Raw genomic sequence first — 15,854 nt, 5'->3', positions numbered from 1 at the left:
CCGCCCCCGCCCCGGCGTCCCCGTCCCCTCCCGCCAGGCAGCCTCCTTCCTCCTCAGAGACGAGATGCAGAACCCAAGTGCAGCCAAGGTGCTGCTTCAGGGCTAGTTGGGGCCGTGCTTACTGGGGACCAAGGGGCTGAGGGTCTCCAGGTGAGGGAGGAGCCGCACGGCCTCCCAGGTGGAGAACGGCAGGGGCTTGGTGCGTCGAACGGGGGGAAACAGAGGCCTGAAGAAGGCTGGCATGGGCTCAAGTATACAGAGCCAATTGGGGCAGCCCGGGGGGATGAACGGGACCCTGTTTCCTGGCAGGCGGGAGCTGTTTCTACCACGAATCGGATCAGAAACAGCCAAGGGGATACAGGAGATGGAGGAGGAAACATTAAAATTTCTGAAAGGACAGAAGAGAACCGACCCGGGGATGAGACGGGGTCCACAGAGACATCTAGGAGCAGGGGCAGCCCCCCCCCGAACCTGGCACCTTTGAGGGGACACCAAGGGGCCCAGAAGAAAGTCTGTGTAGCCGCTTCCCAGGCCCTCCTTGGGTGGGTGGGGGCATCAGGGCAAGGACCCCCTGTGCTTCCAGGGGTGACTCAGTGGGAAACTGACAAGCCTTAGCCCAAGCCCCAGGATGTCTGCCTAAAGGAGCCCTTCTCTGAGGGTGACTAGGACGGCACCAGGCTCTGGGACAGCTGAGGGTGTGGGGCTGGCAGGGGCAGCCTTGAAGACCCCTCCCCAACTCTTAGATTAGGGGGGCGGTGAAGCAGGGAGCTACGAGGCCACGAGTCTGTTTTTTGATGTGGTGAAGAAATAAAACTTACCAAAGGTTTCTGAACGTTTACAACGGAGGGACAAGAAAAGAGAACAGGAACATTAACGGGTGGTTATGCAGAAGCCTGTATCCTCGTGGGTGCGGGAGGGGAGGTCAGAATAATGATCAGATTGATTACAAATTTTTTTTTTCCTTTGGCCGTGCTGTGCGGCTCGTGGGATCTTAGTTCCCCAACTGGGGATCGAACCCGTGCCTCCTGCAGTGGAAGCTCGGAGTCTTAACCACCAGACCACCAGGGAAGTCCCTTGATCATGATTTTTAAAGCAGCTGATGTTCACTGAGCACTTGCTATATGCCAGGCAGCCTCTCAGGGGCCCCTCACGGAAACGCTAGGGAATAGGCACAGTTTAGGAGGACGCTGAGACCCAGGGGATGGGGCACCGAGGTCCACACTCTTAGTCATTTCATTATATTGGGGCAACAATGGTGGAAACCAGCAGAGAAGCAACTGGATCCCGAAGGTTGCCATCGCTCCTCCAGCTGAACCCCCCAAGCTGCAAATACCCTCAGACGGGTCGGGACGGGGAAAGGCTACGTCTCTCCCCAGTGCGAGGTCCAGGTCTCTCCCGGGAAGAAATTCTGGGCTTAACATCTGCCCCTTTTCAGGGTTTGGGTCTTTGCTGAGGGAAGGAGAAAGCAGAGGATGGGCAGACAGGACTCCTCAGAGGACGGGACTGGGCAGTGAGTGGGGGGGGGAGGGGCGCTGAGAATGATGGGGTGGTCTTCAGGCAGGGGTGGCTCCAGGGTGGGGCCCTCAGAGGAAGGGGAGAGAGAAAAGAGAGGGTGCACCAACACGTGTCCATGTGACTGAAACATGCGTAAGTGCCCGTGGGCACATTCCGACCACACACGTGTCCGCGCCCACAAGGACCAGCCTGAGACGTGCACACGGAAGGGACTGTCACGCGGATACACGTGTGACAGAGACACACGTGGACAAGCTCTGCTATGCGGGGTGGGGAGGCAACCCTGGGCTGATAGCATAGCCTGTGTGTGCCCACAGATGCGGAGCAGGTCAGGACACACAGGGAGCCCGGACACACACACGCGGACGTTCGTGAGGCAGTTAAGACAGCCGACATGAGGCACACACAGCCCCCCAGAGAGATGGACCCACAGACAGGGGCACAGAGGTGCTGTGCTAAGACACGACTGTGGAAGTGCCTGGTCCCAAGGTGGCCAAGGCCTTGTGCTTTGTCCAAGGCTCCCCTATCCCAGCCGGGGCCTGGACAAACAGGCTGGACTGCCTGTCCGTGCCCCATCACGTCCTTACTGCTTCAGTCTTAGAGACACTCTCTCCCTGCAGCCCTCTACGGCTCCCCAGTACCTTACCCGTCTATGCCCACTATCTCCTTTGGAGACACCCACTGCTTCAGCACTGGAAATACTCTCTTGCCTTTGCCTTATGCTCCCCTCTACTCCTACCTGTCTGGACCCCATTATATCCTCACTGGACAAGTCTACTGCTTTAGCACAGAAGATACCCTCCCTCTGCCACCTTCCATGGCTCCCCATCACCTCTGCCTGTCTGTTCCCCCACTGTGTCCCCACTGTTGGGGCACTGTAGACACCCACCCTCCTCTGTGGGTTTCCATCACCCGCAACTACCTGTGCCTCATTAGGACCTCACTGCTTGGGTACTGGAGACCCTCTGCCCCTGCGGCCTCTGCAGCTGCCCATCGTTGTACATATCTGGGTCCATTATATCTCCATGCAGGCACTGAAGAACCCTCCCCCTACCATCCGCCATAGCTCCCCATTACCCCTGCCCGTCTATATCCTATCACATCCCCACTGGTTCAGCTCTGAAGACACTTTCTCCCCCAATACCAATGCCCTCCGCGTCTGCACATCCGCTCTGCCTTTCTGTCCTCCATCAGCCCCCAGGGCTTGGGTCCTGGGATGCCGTCCTCCCCCTCCCACCCTCTGGCTGCCACATCCTCCTGGCCACCTGTGCTCACCTGACCGCAGCTGCTTGATCCGTCCATCGCTGGCACTGGGGTCCACGGGCAAGAAGTCCTTGAACCAGGTGATCTCGGGGTCAGGGTTGCCACTCGCAGCACAGAGCATGGTAGCTGTCCGCGTCCGCTCTACCACCTTCAGCTGGGGGCCCATGTCGATGTTGGGGAAACCAGGGGGCAGCTGGTCCTCTGAGGGTGGAGACGGGAAAAACAAAGCAGAGGCCCAGTTGTCACAAGTCCATGCCACCAGGGTGGGGCTCCGGGACGGGCCCTGGGTCCAGCCCCTGCCTGGCTGGGTGACCTCCTGGAGCCTGTTCCTTTCTCTGTCTGTGAGAAAGATCAGTCTCATGTCGGGGAACTGTTGGGAGAACATCGGGCTAGACCAGTACCTCTGTCCCGGGGCGATCCTGCCCCCAGGGGACACTGGGCCATGTCTGGGGACATCTGTGGTTGTCACTCCTGGCATTGAGTCGGTGGGCCCAGGGATACAGCGCCACCCCTCCCAGCGCCTAGGACGGCCCTACAGAGGATGATCCAGCCCTGATGTCAGCAGCGCAGAGGCTACAAAACCCTTGGGTTACTTTACAGCAGCCAGAAGGAGCTTTTCGGAATGTAAATGGCACCACACCGCCCCCCAGCTGCCAGTGGCCCCCACCACCCTCTGGAGGAACCCAGCCTTCTTGCCCAACGCTGGCCCCCACCGGCCTCGGCTGCCCCGTCGCACACCAGCCTCACACTTCTCGCTCTCTCCATCCAGCCACACCAGTCACCTTGGTCCCCAAAGTCATCACGCCCCCTCCTGCATCACCCCTTGGTCACCTCAGGCTAGCTCGTGGCCCCAAGTTATAAATCCTCCTGGGGACTTCCCTGGCGGTCCAGTGGTTAGGACTCCATGCTTCCACTGAAGGGAGCATGGGTTTGATCCCTGGTTGGGGAACTAAGATCCTGCATGCCGCAAAGCATGGCCAAAATAATAACAATAATCATAAAAACTTCTCCTGGACTCCAGAACATCCAAGCGTCAAACTCCATGGATCGTGATGTATCCGCGTCGCCGCCACGTCCCTACCACCTCATGCAGGTCCTGGCACACAGCAGGTGTGCCTACTACTGAGCCCGTGCTCTAGAGCCCGCAAGCCACGACTACTGAAGCCCGTGTGCCACAACTACTGAGCCCATGTGCCACAACTACTGAGTCCGCGTGCCACAACTACTGAGCCCGCGTGCCACAACTACTGAAGCCCGTGTGCCTAGAGCCCGTGCTCCACAGCAAGAGAAGCCACCGCAATGAGAAGCCCGTGCACCTCAACGAGGAGTAGCCCCCGCTCGCCTCAACTAGAGAAAGCCCGCGTGGAGCAACGAAGACCCAACAGCCAAAGATAAATAAATTTAAAACAAAAATTTTAAAAACAAAAAGAGTGGATATACGTTTTTGTATAACAGATACACTTTGCTGTACAGCTGATACTAATACAACACTGTAAGTCAATTATATCCCAATAAAAAATTTTTTTAAAAAAAGAAGAATGTGGTTCTGGCCTGAGGCGACGGGGCGGGTGGCCTTCGTTCATGTAATTTGCACATTGCACTGTGGGCTCCATGGTCTGACTCAGCTGGAGTTGATGCCTGGGTGGGGTATGCAGCTCATCAGCCTCCCACCAGGTCCCACCCCCTCTTGCACCTTTGCCCTCCCCCTCCAGCACCTGGACTCCTGGATCCTTTTGCTCTCACCCCTAAAACCCCCAGCTCTGGTCTGGCCTGTCATCTCCAGTGGACAAAGGGTCCCCTGGGGTAGGGCAGGCTTCCTCAGCTAAAATTAAAACAGCCACTAGCCCCCTTGTTATGGGCTGAAATGTGTACCTCCCCCTTCCTCCAATACATAGGTTGAGGCCCTAACCCTCGGGACCTCAGAATTACATTGTATTTGGAGACAGAGTCTTTAGAAAGGTCATTAAGTCAAATGCGGTATTAGGGTGACCCTCATCCAACGCGACTGATGTCCTCATAAGAAGAGAAGATTAAGAACACACAGAGTGGAGACCATGTAAAGACCCAGGAGAAGACGGCTGTCTCTGAGGCAAGGAGAGAGGCCTCAGAAGGAACCAACCCTGCCGACACCTTGATCTAGGACCTCCGGCCTCCAGACTGAAAAAAACATGTGATATAAGCCGCCCAGACTGTGGTACTTTGTCAGAGCAGCCCTAGCAAACTAACACAGTCCCTGCCCCACCCCCGATGGACAAGTGACAAAAAAGCGATCGCACGCAGGGCTGATGGGACCGAGGAGAGACAGGCCTGCGAGTCCACAGCTGGCAGAATGTTCGTTGGTACAGCGGGACCAGAAGGGGCGAGTTGGTACCATCCACCTGAGACCCCTGAAGCCCTCAGCTCAGCGGCTGGCTCCCCAGGCCCGTGCACTCAAGTAGGAAGGCAGAGGTATTCCTGAGGCACCGACAGTAACGGGAAAATGCTGGCGACAATGTAAACACCTGTCAACAGAGACCTGGGCCATCTATGGATGGGTCCCCGAAACAAGCAGAAGGAATCGCCTTACAGACAGATTCGTAACGAACTCCAAGATGCATTCCTAAGTGGACAGAGTTCAGTGTGAAAGACGTGTAGACCAAGGATCAAAAACTACAGCCCCTGGGACTTCCCTGGTGGCGCAGTGGTTAAGAATCCGCCTTCCAATGCAGGGGATGCGGGTTCGATCCCTGCTCGGGGAACTAAGATCCCACATGCTGCGGGGCAACTAAGCCTGCGTGCGGCAACTGAGCCTGTGCGCTCTGGAGCCCGCACGCCGCGACAAGAGAGAAGCCCGTGCACCGCAATGAAAGATCCCACGTGCTGCAACTAAGACCCGGCGCAGCCAAATTAATTAATTAATTAATTAAAAGAAAACAGAAACAAAAAACTACAGCCCCTGGGCCAAACCTGGGGCCCCACTTGTTTTTGTTGATAGTTTTATTGGTGCATGGCCACGTCCATTGGTTTCCTCATCATCTACACGGCTTTCCTGAACTGAGAAGTTGCAAGACACGCTGTCTAGCCTGCAGAGTCAAAAATATTTACTCTGGTGTTTTATAGAAGAAGCCTGCTGCCTCTTGGTAAAGATAAAGCCGCTATTTGCGTAAAAAGGAAATAATAAATGTGTATTTGCTTACAAATGCCCAGGAGGGGCACCGGGCATGGTGGGTGTGTTGGGGGATGGACAGGGGGCTGGGAAGAGGTGGGCCAGAGGCCACCATGTGGGGAGGGAACAGAGACCCAGGTACACGGAAGGGGCAGGAGGCCAAGACGGGGTAACGGAGAGCCTGGCCGGGGCACCATCACCTGTGTCCCCAGTTAAACAAGAGAGCTGTGGTTCCGGCCCAGGCAGGGGTCGCTTCGTAGAGGAAGACGGCCCCAGTCCCAAGTCCTGAGCACTATGTACCAGGCCCTGTAAGGTAGCTTTCTGTGCCCACCTCTGAGATGGGATCTATTTCACAGAGGGGGAAATTGAGGCTCAAACACATGCGTACCTGCCCGGGTCATACAGCCAGGACACAGCAAGGCTGGGATTTGAACCCAGGCCGGGCTAAGCCTGGAGGAAGCTGGGTGTGGCCGGCATCTGCAGAACCCCCAAGCCAGGCCTGGACCTGTGGGGTCGGATGGGGTGGCTGGATCCTGTCTGAGCTCGTTCCACACCCAGTTTGTTCTTCCCGGCCCGAGGCCTGGACCACCTCATGCATGGTTCTGATTGGCTACTGATGACGTCACCGGAGGTTCGGGCCAAGACAACTGGGCCTCAATTCTTGGTGCTCAAAGCTGGCCCAGGCGTGCTGGGGGCTGGGTCTGCTGGTGTCCCTCTGTGCACCCGTTTCCTGTGTGTGTGTGTGCACGGGTGCACGAGTGTGCATGCGTGCTCACCCACGTATGCACCCGCACCCCACGCGTGTCCACACATGAGCACTTCCTGGGTGCGTGCAGCCCCGCGAGGGGCCCCCGTGAGTGCCTGTGGGCGGCAGCCAGCCAGGGTGGGGGAGGCCGCGGCCGCCTGACGTTACCGAGAGCTCCTAATTAAACAAAAATGTTCATCGAGTACCACATTGTGCCTGATTCCTCGGAGTTTAATTAAAACAGCAGCGCGGGAGGTGTGAGCAGGGTCCACAATCAGATGGCAGCGGAGGATCTGGGGGGGGTGGACTCCTCCCCTTCCCTCCTCCTCCCTCAATCCGCCAGCAGGATGGGCTCCAGGACACACACACAATGAAACTATGAGGCCTCTTGTTAAAAAATTACTAGGAATTTCTAGGCGGTAACGGCAGAGCTTTCTGAGGGCGGTCGCACACCAGGGTCTGGGACCACGTGCCCCTGCGGCCAATGTGACGGCTCCTCCCAGAGCTCCAAGCTGACCGTGGCTCCACTGCCTGGGAGGACATGGGATGACTCCCAACCTGGGAGTTGCATGTGGGGGCCACCTGCCCTCAATGGCTGGCAGTGGCTTTTACTTTTTTTTTTTTTTTTCCTTTTGGCCATGCCGCGCAGCATATGGAATCTTAGTTCCCTGACCAGGGATCCCGCATCCCCTGCAGTGGAAGCGCAAAGTCTTTAACCAATGGACCACCAGGGAAGTTCCAAGTGGCTTCTACTTAGAGATCAGACAGGGTCGGGGTGCCCCTGTAGGCGACAGGCAGAATCCACCTACCCACCCACCCACCTGACAGCTGCAGTATGGCTGGTGGCAGCTGTCTTGTCACAACCAGAATAACAAGGACAGTAATAATAATATCAGATCGGTAGAATCAACCAAATGCTTGTTCCCCTCGTGGCACCATGCTGGTCCCCCACTTGTATCTGGCTCTGAGACAATCCCTTGTGGTGAACATCATTATTATTCCACTTTGGAGGTGAGGACACTGCAGCTCAGAGAGGTTCATTAACTTGCCCAAGGTCACAAAGCTACGGAGGGGCAGTGCCAGGATGCGAACTCAAGTTGCAGGCCCCTGGGTTAAAACCACCTTGCAAGGGAGAAGGCAGCAGGGAGCAGCTGGGGTCGGGGGCAGGCAGGTTTGTGGTGAGACTGTCTGAATGATACTGGTTTACAATAAGGGAGCCATTTCCTGGTCCCTAGCCCACCTGAATGAGGCCAGCAAGAAGCCCACAGGAAGGATCTGTGTGAATCTATGAGGAGGTGATATTTAGCTGTTTCTGCCTAGCCAGCCTTCTATTCCTCCTTTGTTTCTTTAAGGGAACCACCCCTTACTGACCCCATCTACTTGACTCCCAAGGAAGACTCTGCCGATCAGAGTATTTGTTCCTCCAGACACAGTGACCAGCTCAGGGATGGTCATCTGACCCAAGCTGGGCCAACGAACAGCAACAGTCCTGGGTCATTTAGTCCAGGGGGCCCTGGAGCCTGGGGCTAATTGGGGGGGAATCTCACTAAGGATACCATTGATAGGGAAGAAAACAAATCCAGAGGCAGAAAGTGAACTCTGAGAACATCACGTGAGCTCCTGGATCCAGCTGAACCTGAAGCTAGTCTACTCCACAGAGATTTTAATTACATGAACCAATGAATTCTCAGTTTGAGTTGGTTCTGCCTCTTGTAGTCAGAAGAGCACGATTAAGATGACAAATGGAGATGACTCTAGTCCCTTAACACTCTTCTTTTCGGCAAAGACTCAGTAAATTCCTACCAGAAGGCTCTGGGCCCCAGTTGTATTACAGGCTAAAAAAAAGGAGCTCAAGGTCCCCCCCAAAGAGAAAATCCAAAGCAAGACTTTCATGAATCCCTTTGGTATTTGTCCCCAAAGTCCAGGCCCCAGGTCCTCCCCGACCCACCCCGGGGAGCCCAATACCTCGGAGGACAGTGAGCTTGGCATGGACGGTGATCTCCCCGACTGAGTTCTGGGCCACACACTCGTACACGTTCTCATCCCGGGGTGTCCGGAGTGGCTGGATCCTCAGCACGGCCCCCGCACTCCCATCAAACTCGATCGTCTGCCATGGGTAGGGGACAAAGGTCAGGGTGAGGCTGGGGTCCCAGGCGTGAACAGGAGAGGAGCTGGGGGCTGTACACACATGTGTGTATACATCCATGTAAAGATGCTGGAGGCAGAAAACGGTCTGTACAAGTAAAGGGTATTGTGCATAAGTGGGTGTGTGACACTCGCACGTTAAGTCTGGTGACAGGCATGTGACAGGCATGTGAAGGCAAGCTGCATGTGGAAATGTGTGTGTCTGACCACGTACTTGTGCACAGAGTTGTGAGTTCCCTTCTGTGTGCAGTGGTGAGATAAGATTCAGAGAGGGCAGGGAGTTGCTTGAGGCCACACAGCACAAAGGTGGCAGAACAAGCGAGCCTGAAGGGCCCTCATGGGGCACATGGTGGGGGGTGCACGTGGCAGAGAGTGCGTGGGAGAAGAGAAGGGACCTGTCTGGAGAGGGTGCCTGCCCTGACTGCCCGTGCTCCATCTGGGGAACGCTTCTGGGACGGCTTCTGTGGCTCAGCTGCCGTGGCCCCGTCCAGGGGTGGGGCTGGCCCTCAGCTGTCTCCCCTCCCCTCACCCCCCTCCCCCTGACTCACCTCAAAGCGCTGCGAATTGACCTTCTTGCCCTTCTTGTTCCAGGTCACGCGGGGCTTGGGATCTCCGGTGGCCTGACACACAAAGGAGGCCACGCCCCCTGACACGCCAATCTGGTCCTTGGGTTCTTTGATGAACCTGGGGGGCTCTGGGGAGAGAGCAGGAAGCGGAGGGGCTCTGGTGGGCCAGGGCATGTGACAAGGACCCTATGGGGCCAGGTCAACATGCCCTCCATCCTCTGTCCGGACGCAGAGGTACCATGTGGGCCCGACAGGAGGGCTGGAGAGAAGAAGAAATGATACCACCTGCCCACTGTGGGCACCCCGGGCCCGGCCCAGCACCTCCACCGCCCCCCCCACCCGGATACAACTGCCACACATACTCACACGAGGACACACCTCACGTAGGCACACCTGCTCAGACCCAGTGCCACAGGGGAAGGTGAGAGGAGATACCCCTGAGACTTTGGGGTCCCTAAATTCAGCCCCTGAAGGCCCTCAGTAGTGACCAGCCAAACTATGGAGGGTCCTTGATCTTAGAACTTGGTCTAATCAATCCCTGATAGGACATGTGGGGAGACTGAGGCATCAAACAGGGAAGCAGAGGGGTGACCAAGGGACCTGAGGTCAGAGTCAGACCGGAGATCGAACCCAGGGCTCCAGCCTCTTCATCTGTGGGAGGTGTCCAAACACAAGGAGTCAGAGCTGGAGGCCAGAGCTGAAAATGGGTGCTCGGATGCTGCCAACCACTAGAGCAAGTGCTTATTGAGCGCCTACTGTATGCGGATGGTGTACACTCAGCAACGTCACATCCTCCTGACAGTGCTGGGGGACAGAGCCACCAGGATCCTCATTTCACACTCGAGAAAACCGAGGCACACACCAGGCAAGGCACTTGCTTCGACACGGCCAGCCGGTGGCGGAGCGGGGATGTGAACCGGGCTGGTCCTGTGACCCCATCCTTTGCCCCTCATGACGATCTGATGTGCTAAGTCTCCCCAGGAAAGTGTCAAGTGGGAGCTACTATGTCTTTGATGCCTCCACAGCCTCAACTCGGCACCTGGCACAGGCTACAGTACCTGAGAATTCATTAACATGGTCCTCTTTCTTTTATTGACTTTTCACAGTAACCTCTGAATCACCCAAAGGGATACTGGATTTCCATCCACGGTAATATGCTACAATGTATCCCATAAGACGAATTCAGTTACTTCTGAGAGTTTTACCGACAGACTGTGCTGTCCCTCCTCCTCTCTTCATCTGGCGGCTTCAACCTCAGCTCAGCCAGCACCTCCCCCAGGGAGCCTTCTTGGATTACCACTGGCCGGGTCAGGACCCCCTTCTGTCCCCATCCTTCCATGGGCGCCCCCTTCCATCACGGCCCCGACCACACTGGGTTGAAATACTTGGTTATGTGCTACCTGGCAGGGTGGGCATGAAACAGACCCCACTCCTTGGGACCCCACCACACCACTTCTCTGTGCCCCGTGACCCCTGAAAAACTGGGGCTTTGAACCTTGATGCTTGCCTAATACTGGGCCCAATGAAGCTGCCCACTCGCTCCCTGGCGCCCCCTCGCTGCAGGGCAGACGCCTCTCAGCTTACCTCCAGGCAGCTCTGGGATCCCAGCCAGCCCGGAAGAGCTTTCTCCGCCCGCTACATCCCCCATTAGAATATTTCTTGCAGATGCTTAGATTCTCTCATTTGGACAAACCCTCCCTTCCTCTTCTTGGCAAAGGGGCCCCAGACATAAGAAAGACACACTGCGGTATGGCCGCAGCCTGTGGCAAGCAAGCACTCCTTTTGTGCTGGGCCTGTTCTCACACTCAGCTCTATTCTGAGGCTCAGAAAGGGTGAGCGACTGGCCCCCAGTCACCCAGCTTGTGATGGGCAAGAGCTAAGATTCCAACCTGGTCCTATTTGGCTCCCAAAGCCTTGCAAATAGTACACCTGATATACAGGGTTGTGGGTCTTCAGTGATGGAGAGCACCCTGGGTGTTCCTGTTTCTTAGATGAAGAGACCGAGGTTCAGAGTGGCGATGCCAACAGCGCAGAGCCTGGGAAGGGCTTGGCCTGATTTCTGTTTTTCCATTTCAGATTTTGCAGAGAAAAATCTGGTGCCAGAGCTGGAGACCCACCCACCAGTCCCCTCCAACCCAGCCTGGACTGGCCGCACAGCACCCTGGGAAGGCCCCACAGGACCAGAAGCTGTTTTTAGGGCAGAAATCACTCCTCTTGGTGCTGGATGGTGGACACATCAGCTGCCTGCCCGGGCTCTCTACCACCTGACAGCCCCCACCCGAATGGTTTCCTGAGGACCTGGGCTACTCCTTGAAGCTGGCAGTGCCAATCACGGTGCCCACAGCCCCTCTGCTGGCCCCCAGATGACAGGGTTCCTGCTAAACAGACCACCTCCTGGGGTCAAGATGCCCCAGCTTTGGAGACGGAGACCTGGGTTTGAGTCTAGGCCACTACCAACACCTAAAGGGATACAGTAGTAACAATTCCAGGGGAAATCCCTGGCGGTCCATTGGTTAGGACTCCGCACTTCCACTGCAGGGGGCATGGGTTCGATCCCTGGTCAGGGAACTAAGATCCCACATGCTACACGCAGTGTGGCCAAAAAAAAAAAGAATTTCAGGGCTCACTGAGGGAGCATCCACGGAGCTAGCCCCGGCTACATGCCCCGTGCTGATAGCCTGGGTCACAATCCCTCATGGCTCACCTGGACCACTGCAGTCTCCTCTGCCCTGGCATCCCCCCATCCTGTCCTCCCCAGCCTCAAGTCTGTCCTCCCTCAGCAGCCAGAGGGCACCTGTGAGCACCTCAGTCAGGGCCTGCCCCTCCTCTGCCCACAGCCCTCCAGGGCTCCCACCTCCCTGGGGTACAAGCCACAAGGCCCTGCACAACCTGCCCCGTCCCCTCCCTGCCCTCCCCTCCTCCCTCTCTCCCCCTCGCTCACTCTGCTCCAGACACACGGGCCTCCTCACTGTTCCTCCAACACACCAGGCACAGTTCTGCCCCAGGACCTTTGCACAGGTTATGCCTTCTGCCCAGGACACCTTCCCCCTAGACATGCATGGGGTGCACTCCTCAGCTACTTTAGGTCTCTGTTCAGATGTCATCTCCTTGGTGTGACCTTCCCCGATGCCCTCCCACCCATTTGAAATGCAGCCCCTAAACCTCCACTCATGCTCTCATCTCCCTTCCTGTTTATCTTGCTCCCGGGCACATCCACCATCCAGCACACTCGGTGCCTCTCCCTCAAGATTATCAGCTCCAAAAGGGGGTGGGGGGTTTCCCTGGTGGTGCAGTGGTTGGGAGTCCGCCTGCCGATGCAGGGGACGCGGGTTCGTGCCCCGGTCCAGGAGAATCCCACATGCCGCAGAGCAGCTGGGCCCATGAGCCATGGCCGCTGAGCCTGCACGTCCGGAGCCTGTGCTCTGCGACGGGGGAGGCCACAGCAGTGAGAGGCCCGCATATCACAAAAAAAAAAAAGGGGGTGGGTGGGATATCTGTTTTGTCTCGCAGGTCTAAACCAGTGCCTGGCGCACAGTAGGTGCTTCTGAAAAACCCACTGAAAGAATGAGAGCACAGCCCCACCCACGGTCACTCGATAGAGCGAGGATTCAAACTCAGGACAGGATAGCCTCCAAACTCTGGGATCTCTACCCCCTCCTCACAATGGTCACTTTGCAGCCTCAGTTTCCTCACCTGTCAATGGGAATGATCTCAGCATCCTGCCCAAGGCTGGTTAATTATCACCGGAGCAATATGTCAAAGTTGTAAATATATGATTTATTCCACTAGTGTAAGTTAAATCAGTGGTGGTCACATGGGGGTGCCATCGAGGGGATGGGGCCAGGGATGCTACTCCGCACCCCACAGTGCCCAGGACGGCCCCCCACTCCCTGAGAATGCTCTGGCCCCGACCTCAGCAGTGCCGAGGGCAGGGGAAACCCTGCGTTAAGTGAATGAATGAAAAGCTAAAAATGCTCAGCCCTCGGCCCACTATTCCCACTGCAAGGAATAGAGCACAGAAGACACAGGCCCCGGGAGGTGACCAGATGGATCGCAGCCCAGGCACGCCTGGCTGTGTGGGGTGATGGGTAGCAACCCGGGCTCTGGCGCCAGGCAGACTGGCCGATTCCTGGCTGTAAAACATAACCTCACTGTGCCTCAGTTTCTCCATCTGTACAATGGGGGTGGGGAGAATAGCCTCCATCTCATCAGGTGGTGGTGGCTGATCTGAATGTGTTAGGCAGTTACTACAAAATAATATAAAAACGAGAAAAAGCACGGATGGATGAGGCAGGTATGTATGTCCCTGGTGTTCTCACCCAGGGGCAATAATTACCATGCTCGTGGTAACCCGGGATTGTGGACCTACTGTGTGCAAGCAGCGTGCAGGGGCTTATCATGTGTCCTTGTCCCAGGAATGCTGGGAGATGGATGATGCTGAGTTTCATTCTGTCAAGGTAGAAATGGCCACTGAGCGAGGTTGAGTCACTAGCCCAAGGTCACACAGCAGGTTAGCAGCAAAGTCAGGATTCAAACCCAGCCTAACAGCAGATCCCAGTTTCTTTCCCTGCTGACCTGACCCTTTGTGTCCCCACCAGCCTAATGACACCTCCTCTAGGCCCCTCGTGGTGGGACAGACCGTGGCATTAGGACTAGGACTGACTCTCATCCTCTCCATGTTACTGCCAGAAGCACAGCCTTGCCCATCCCCAAACTACACCAACATCTTTCTTCACCTCCAGGCCTTTCTGTGTGCTAACACCTTCGCCAGTAATGCCCTTTCTACTGGTAAACTCCTATACACCCACAAAACCCCAGCTCCAATGCCCTCTCTCCCAAGAAGCCTCCCCTGGCTCCGCCTGGGAAGGTTTGATTGATTGCCTGTGTGTCTACGAACTGGGTGCTGGTATTTCCACCTGTGGCAAGGGAAGGAAAACTCTGTGGCTACCTCAGGAGTGACTTCAAGTAAGCCCCAGTCCCCTCTGAGCTTTGGTTTCTCTCATGGAAAAATGGGGATGGTAATGAAACTAGCATGCTGGGTTCTGTGAGGTGGAGGGAGATGAAGCAGGTAAAGCCTGCATTTAGCACTGGGCTTGGTGCAGATTCAGCGCTGGGCAAACAGACACTGTCATCACTGTCACTATGACTGCTTTTTCATACCATTCTTGTTATTCACCTCTGCACCTCCGAGGACCCAGTGCACAGCAAGCATTCTACTCGGCCTCTTTCACAGAGCACAGAGGCTCTGCACGGCAAAACCAGCACCCTCTCCCCCCCCCCCCCGGGGGGGGGGTGGGGACACGTGTTCACACGGGCACATGCAAACTCAAAACGCCCACACTTACCTTCTGTGGCACAGCCTCCTACCAGCAGGACCACGAGGAGGCCCATGGGACCAACCACAGATGCCACACCATGGCACCAGGCAGGCGCCATGCTCGGCCGTGACCTGCAACCTCCAACCTCTGGCCCTGGAGGGGGGATGGCCCCCCCCCCACGGTCCCTCACAGAGAGGCCTCAAGCCAAGCGTCAGTCGGGGCAGCGTCTGCAGAGACAAAAAGAGGGGCCGTGAGAGGGGAGCAGGGGAATCCAGGGGGCCTTCATGGGGGAGGCAGCAGGAGGATCACAGAAGGGCAGAGGAGAGTCACGGGATGAGAGGGTGAGGGTTACAGGACAATGGGGGAGGGTCAGGGGGCGACGATGGGGCAGAAAGAAAGTGCTGAGCCCCCACGATGAACTGAATGTTGTGTCCCCCCCACAAGTTATTATGTTGAAACCTAACCCTCAGTGTGATGGTCTTAGGGGCCTTTGGGAGGTGATTAGGTCATGTGGTGGAGCCCTTGTGAATGGGATTAGTGCCCTTATAAAGAGACCCAGAGAACTCCCTCCTCGCTCCCCGCCACCATGTGAGGACATAGCAAGATGGTCGTCTGTGAATCAGGAAGCAGGATCTCACCAGACACCAATTCTGCCACCACCGTGATCTTGGACTTCTGGCCTCCAGAACCGTGAGAGATGTGTGTTGTTTATAAGCCACCCAGTCTATGGCACTCTCTTATAGCAGCCAGAACAGACTGAGACAGCCCTTACCCCTGGCTGAGCCCCCGACCCCAGGCTGAGCCCCAAACCAGGACTGAGAACCCCTCTAGAAAGCGCTCTGAACATCTAATTCCCCCCCCACTTCGCAGGCTGGACCGAAGGAAGAGGCTCCAGCTAACACTGCTGACAGTCCCTACAAATCTGCCCATTCGGCCACCAGATGGACCTTCCCCACAAACACACCTGCCCGTCCCTGCCCTGCTCTAACACCTCCCATGGCTCCCGTCAGTCCCAGAGGAAGCTGCGCCTACTGGTCTCGTCCCCTCTCTCACGGGAGATGCAGCCACACAGTCCCAGCTCAGTCACACCCTGCTGTGTTCTCTGCTGGAAATGCCGTCCCCACACTACCGCGTGACAGGTCTCAGCTCCACCGTCA

At 56.5% G+C, this 15,854-nt stretch overlaps 1 protein-coding gene across 1 annotated transcript in view; it reads right to left on the bottom strand.

The window, feature by feature from the left end:
• PTPRS (protein tyrosine phosphatase receptor type S) overlaps positions 1 to 14,901 on the bottom strand; it is a 54,967-nt gene extending 40,066 nt beyond the window's left edge. Inside the window, 4 exon segments of the mRNA XM_024746022.1 lie at positions 2,791 to 2,979; positions 8,634 to 8,775; positions 9,362 to 9,507; positions 14,725 to 14,901. Coding sequence (XP_024601790.1) covers positions 2,791 to 2,979; positions 8,634 to 8,775; positions 9,362 to 9,507; positions 14,725 to 14,815 — 568 coding nt within the window. The 5' untranslated portion in view covers positions 14,816 to 14,901.
• Positions 14,902 to 15,854: the final 953 nt, after the last annotated feature.

Source organism: Neophocaena asiaeorientalis, unplaced genomic scaffold, assembly GCF_003031525.2.
Source record: "Neophocaena asiaeorientalis asiaeorientalis breed wild unplaced genomic scaffold, Neophocaena_asiaeorientalis_V1.1 scaffold357, whole genome shotgun sequence".
Taxonomy (NCBI): Eukaryota; Metazoa; Chordata; class Mammalia; order Artiodactyla; family Phocoenidae; genus Neophocaena; species Neophocaena asiaeorientalis.
The sequence above is the reverse complement of the archived record's forward strand: the minus strand, read 5'-3'. Positions and strand labels throughout refer to the sequence as shown.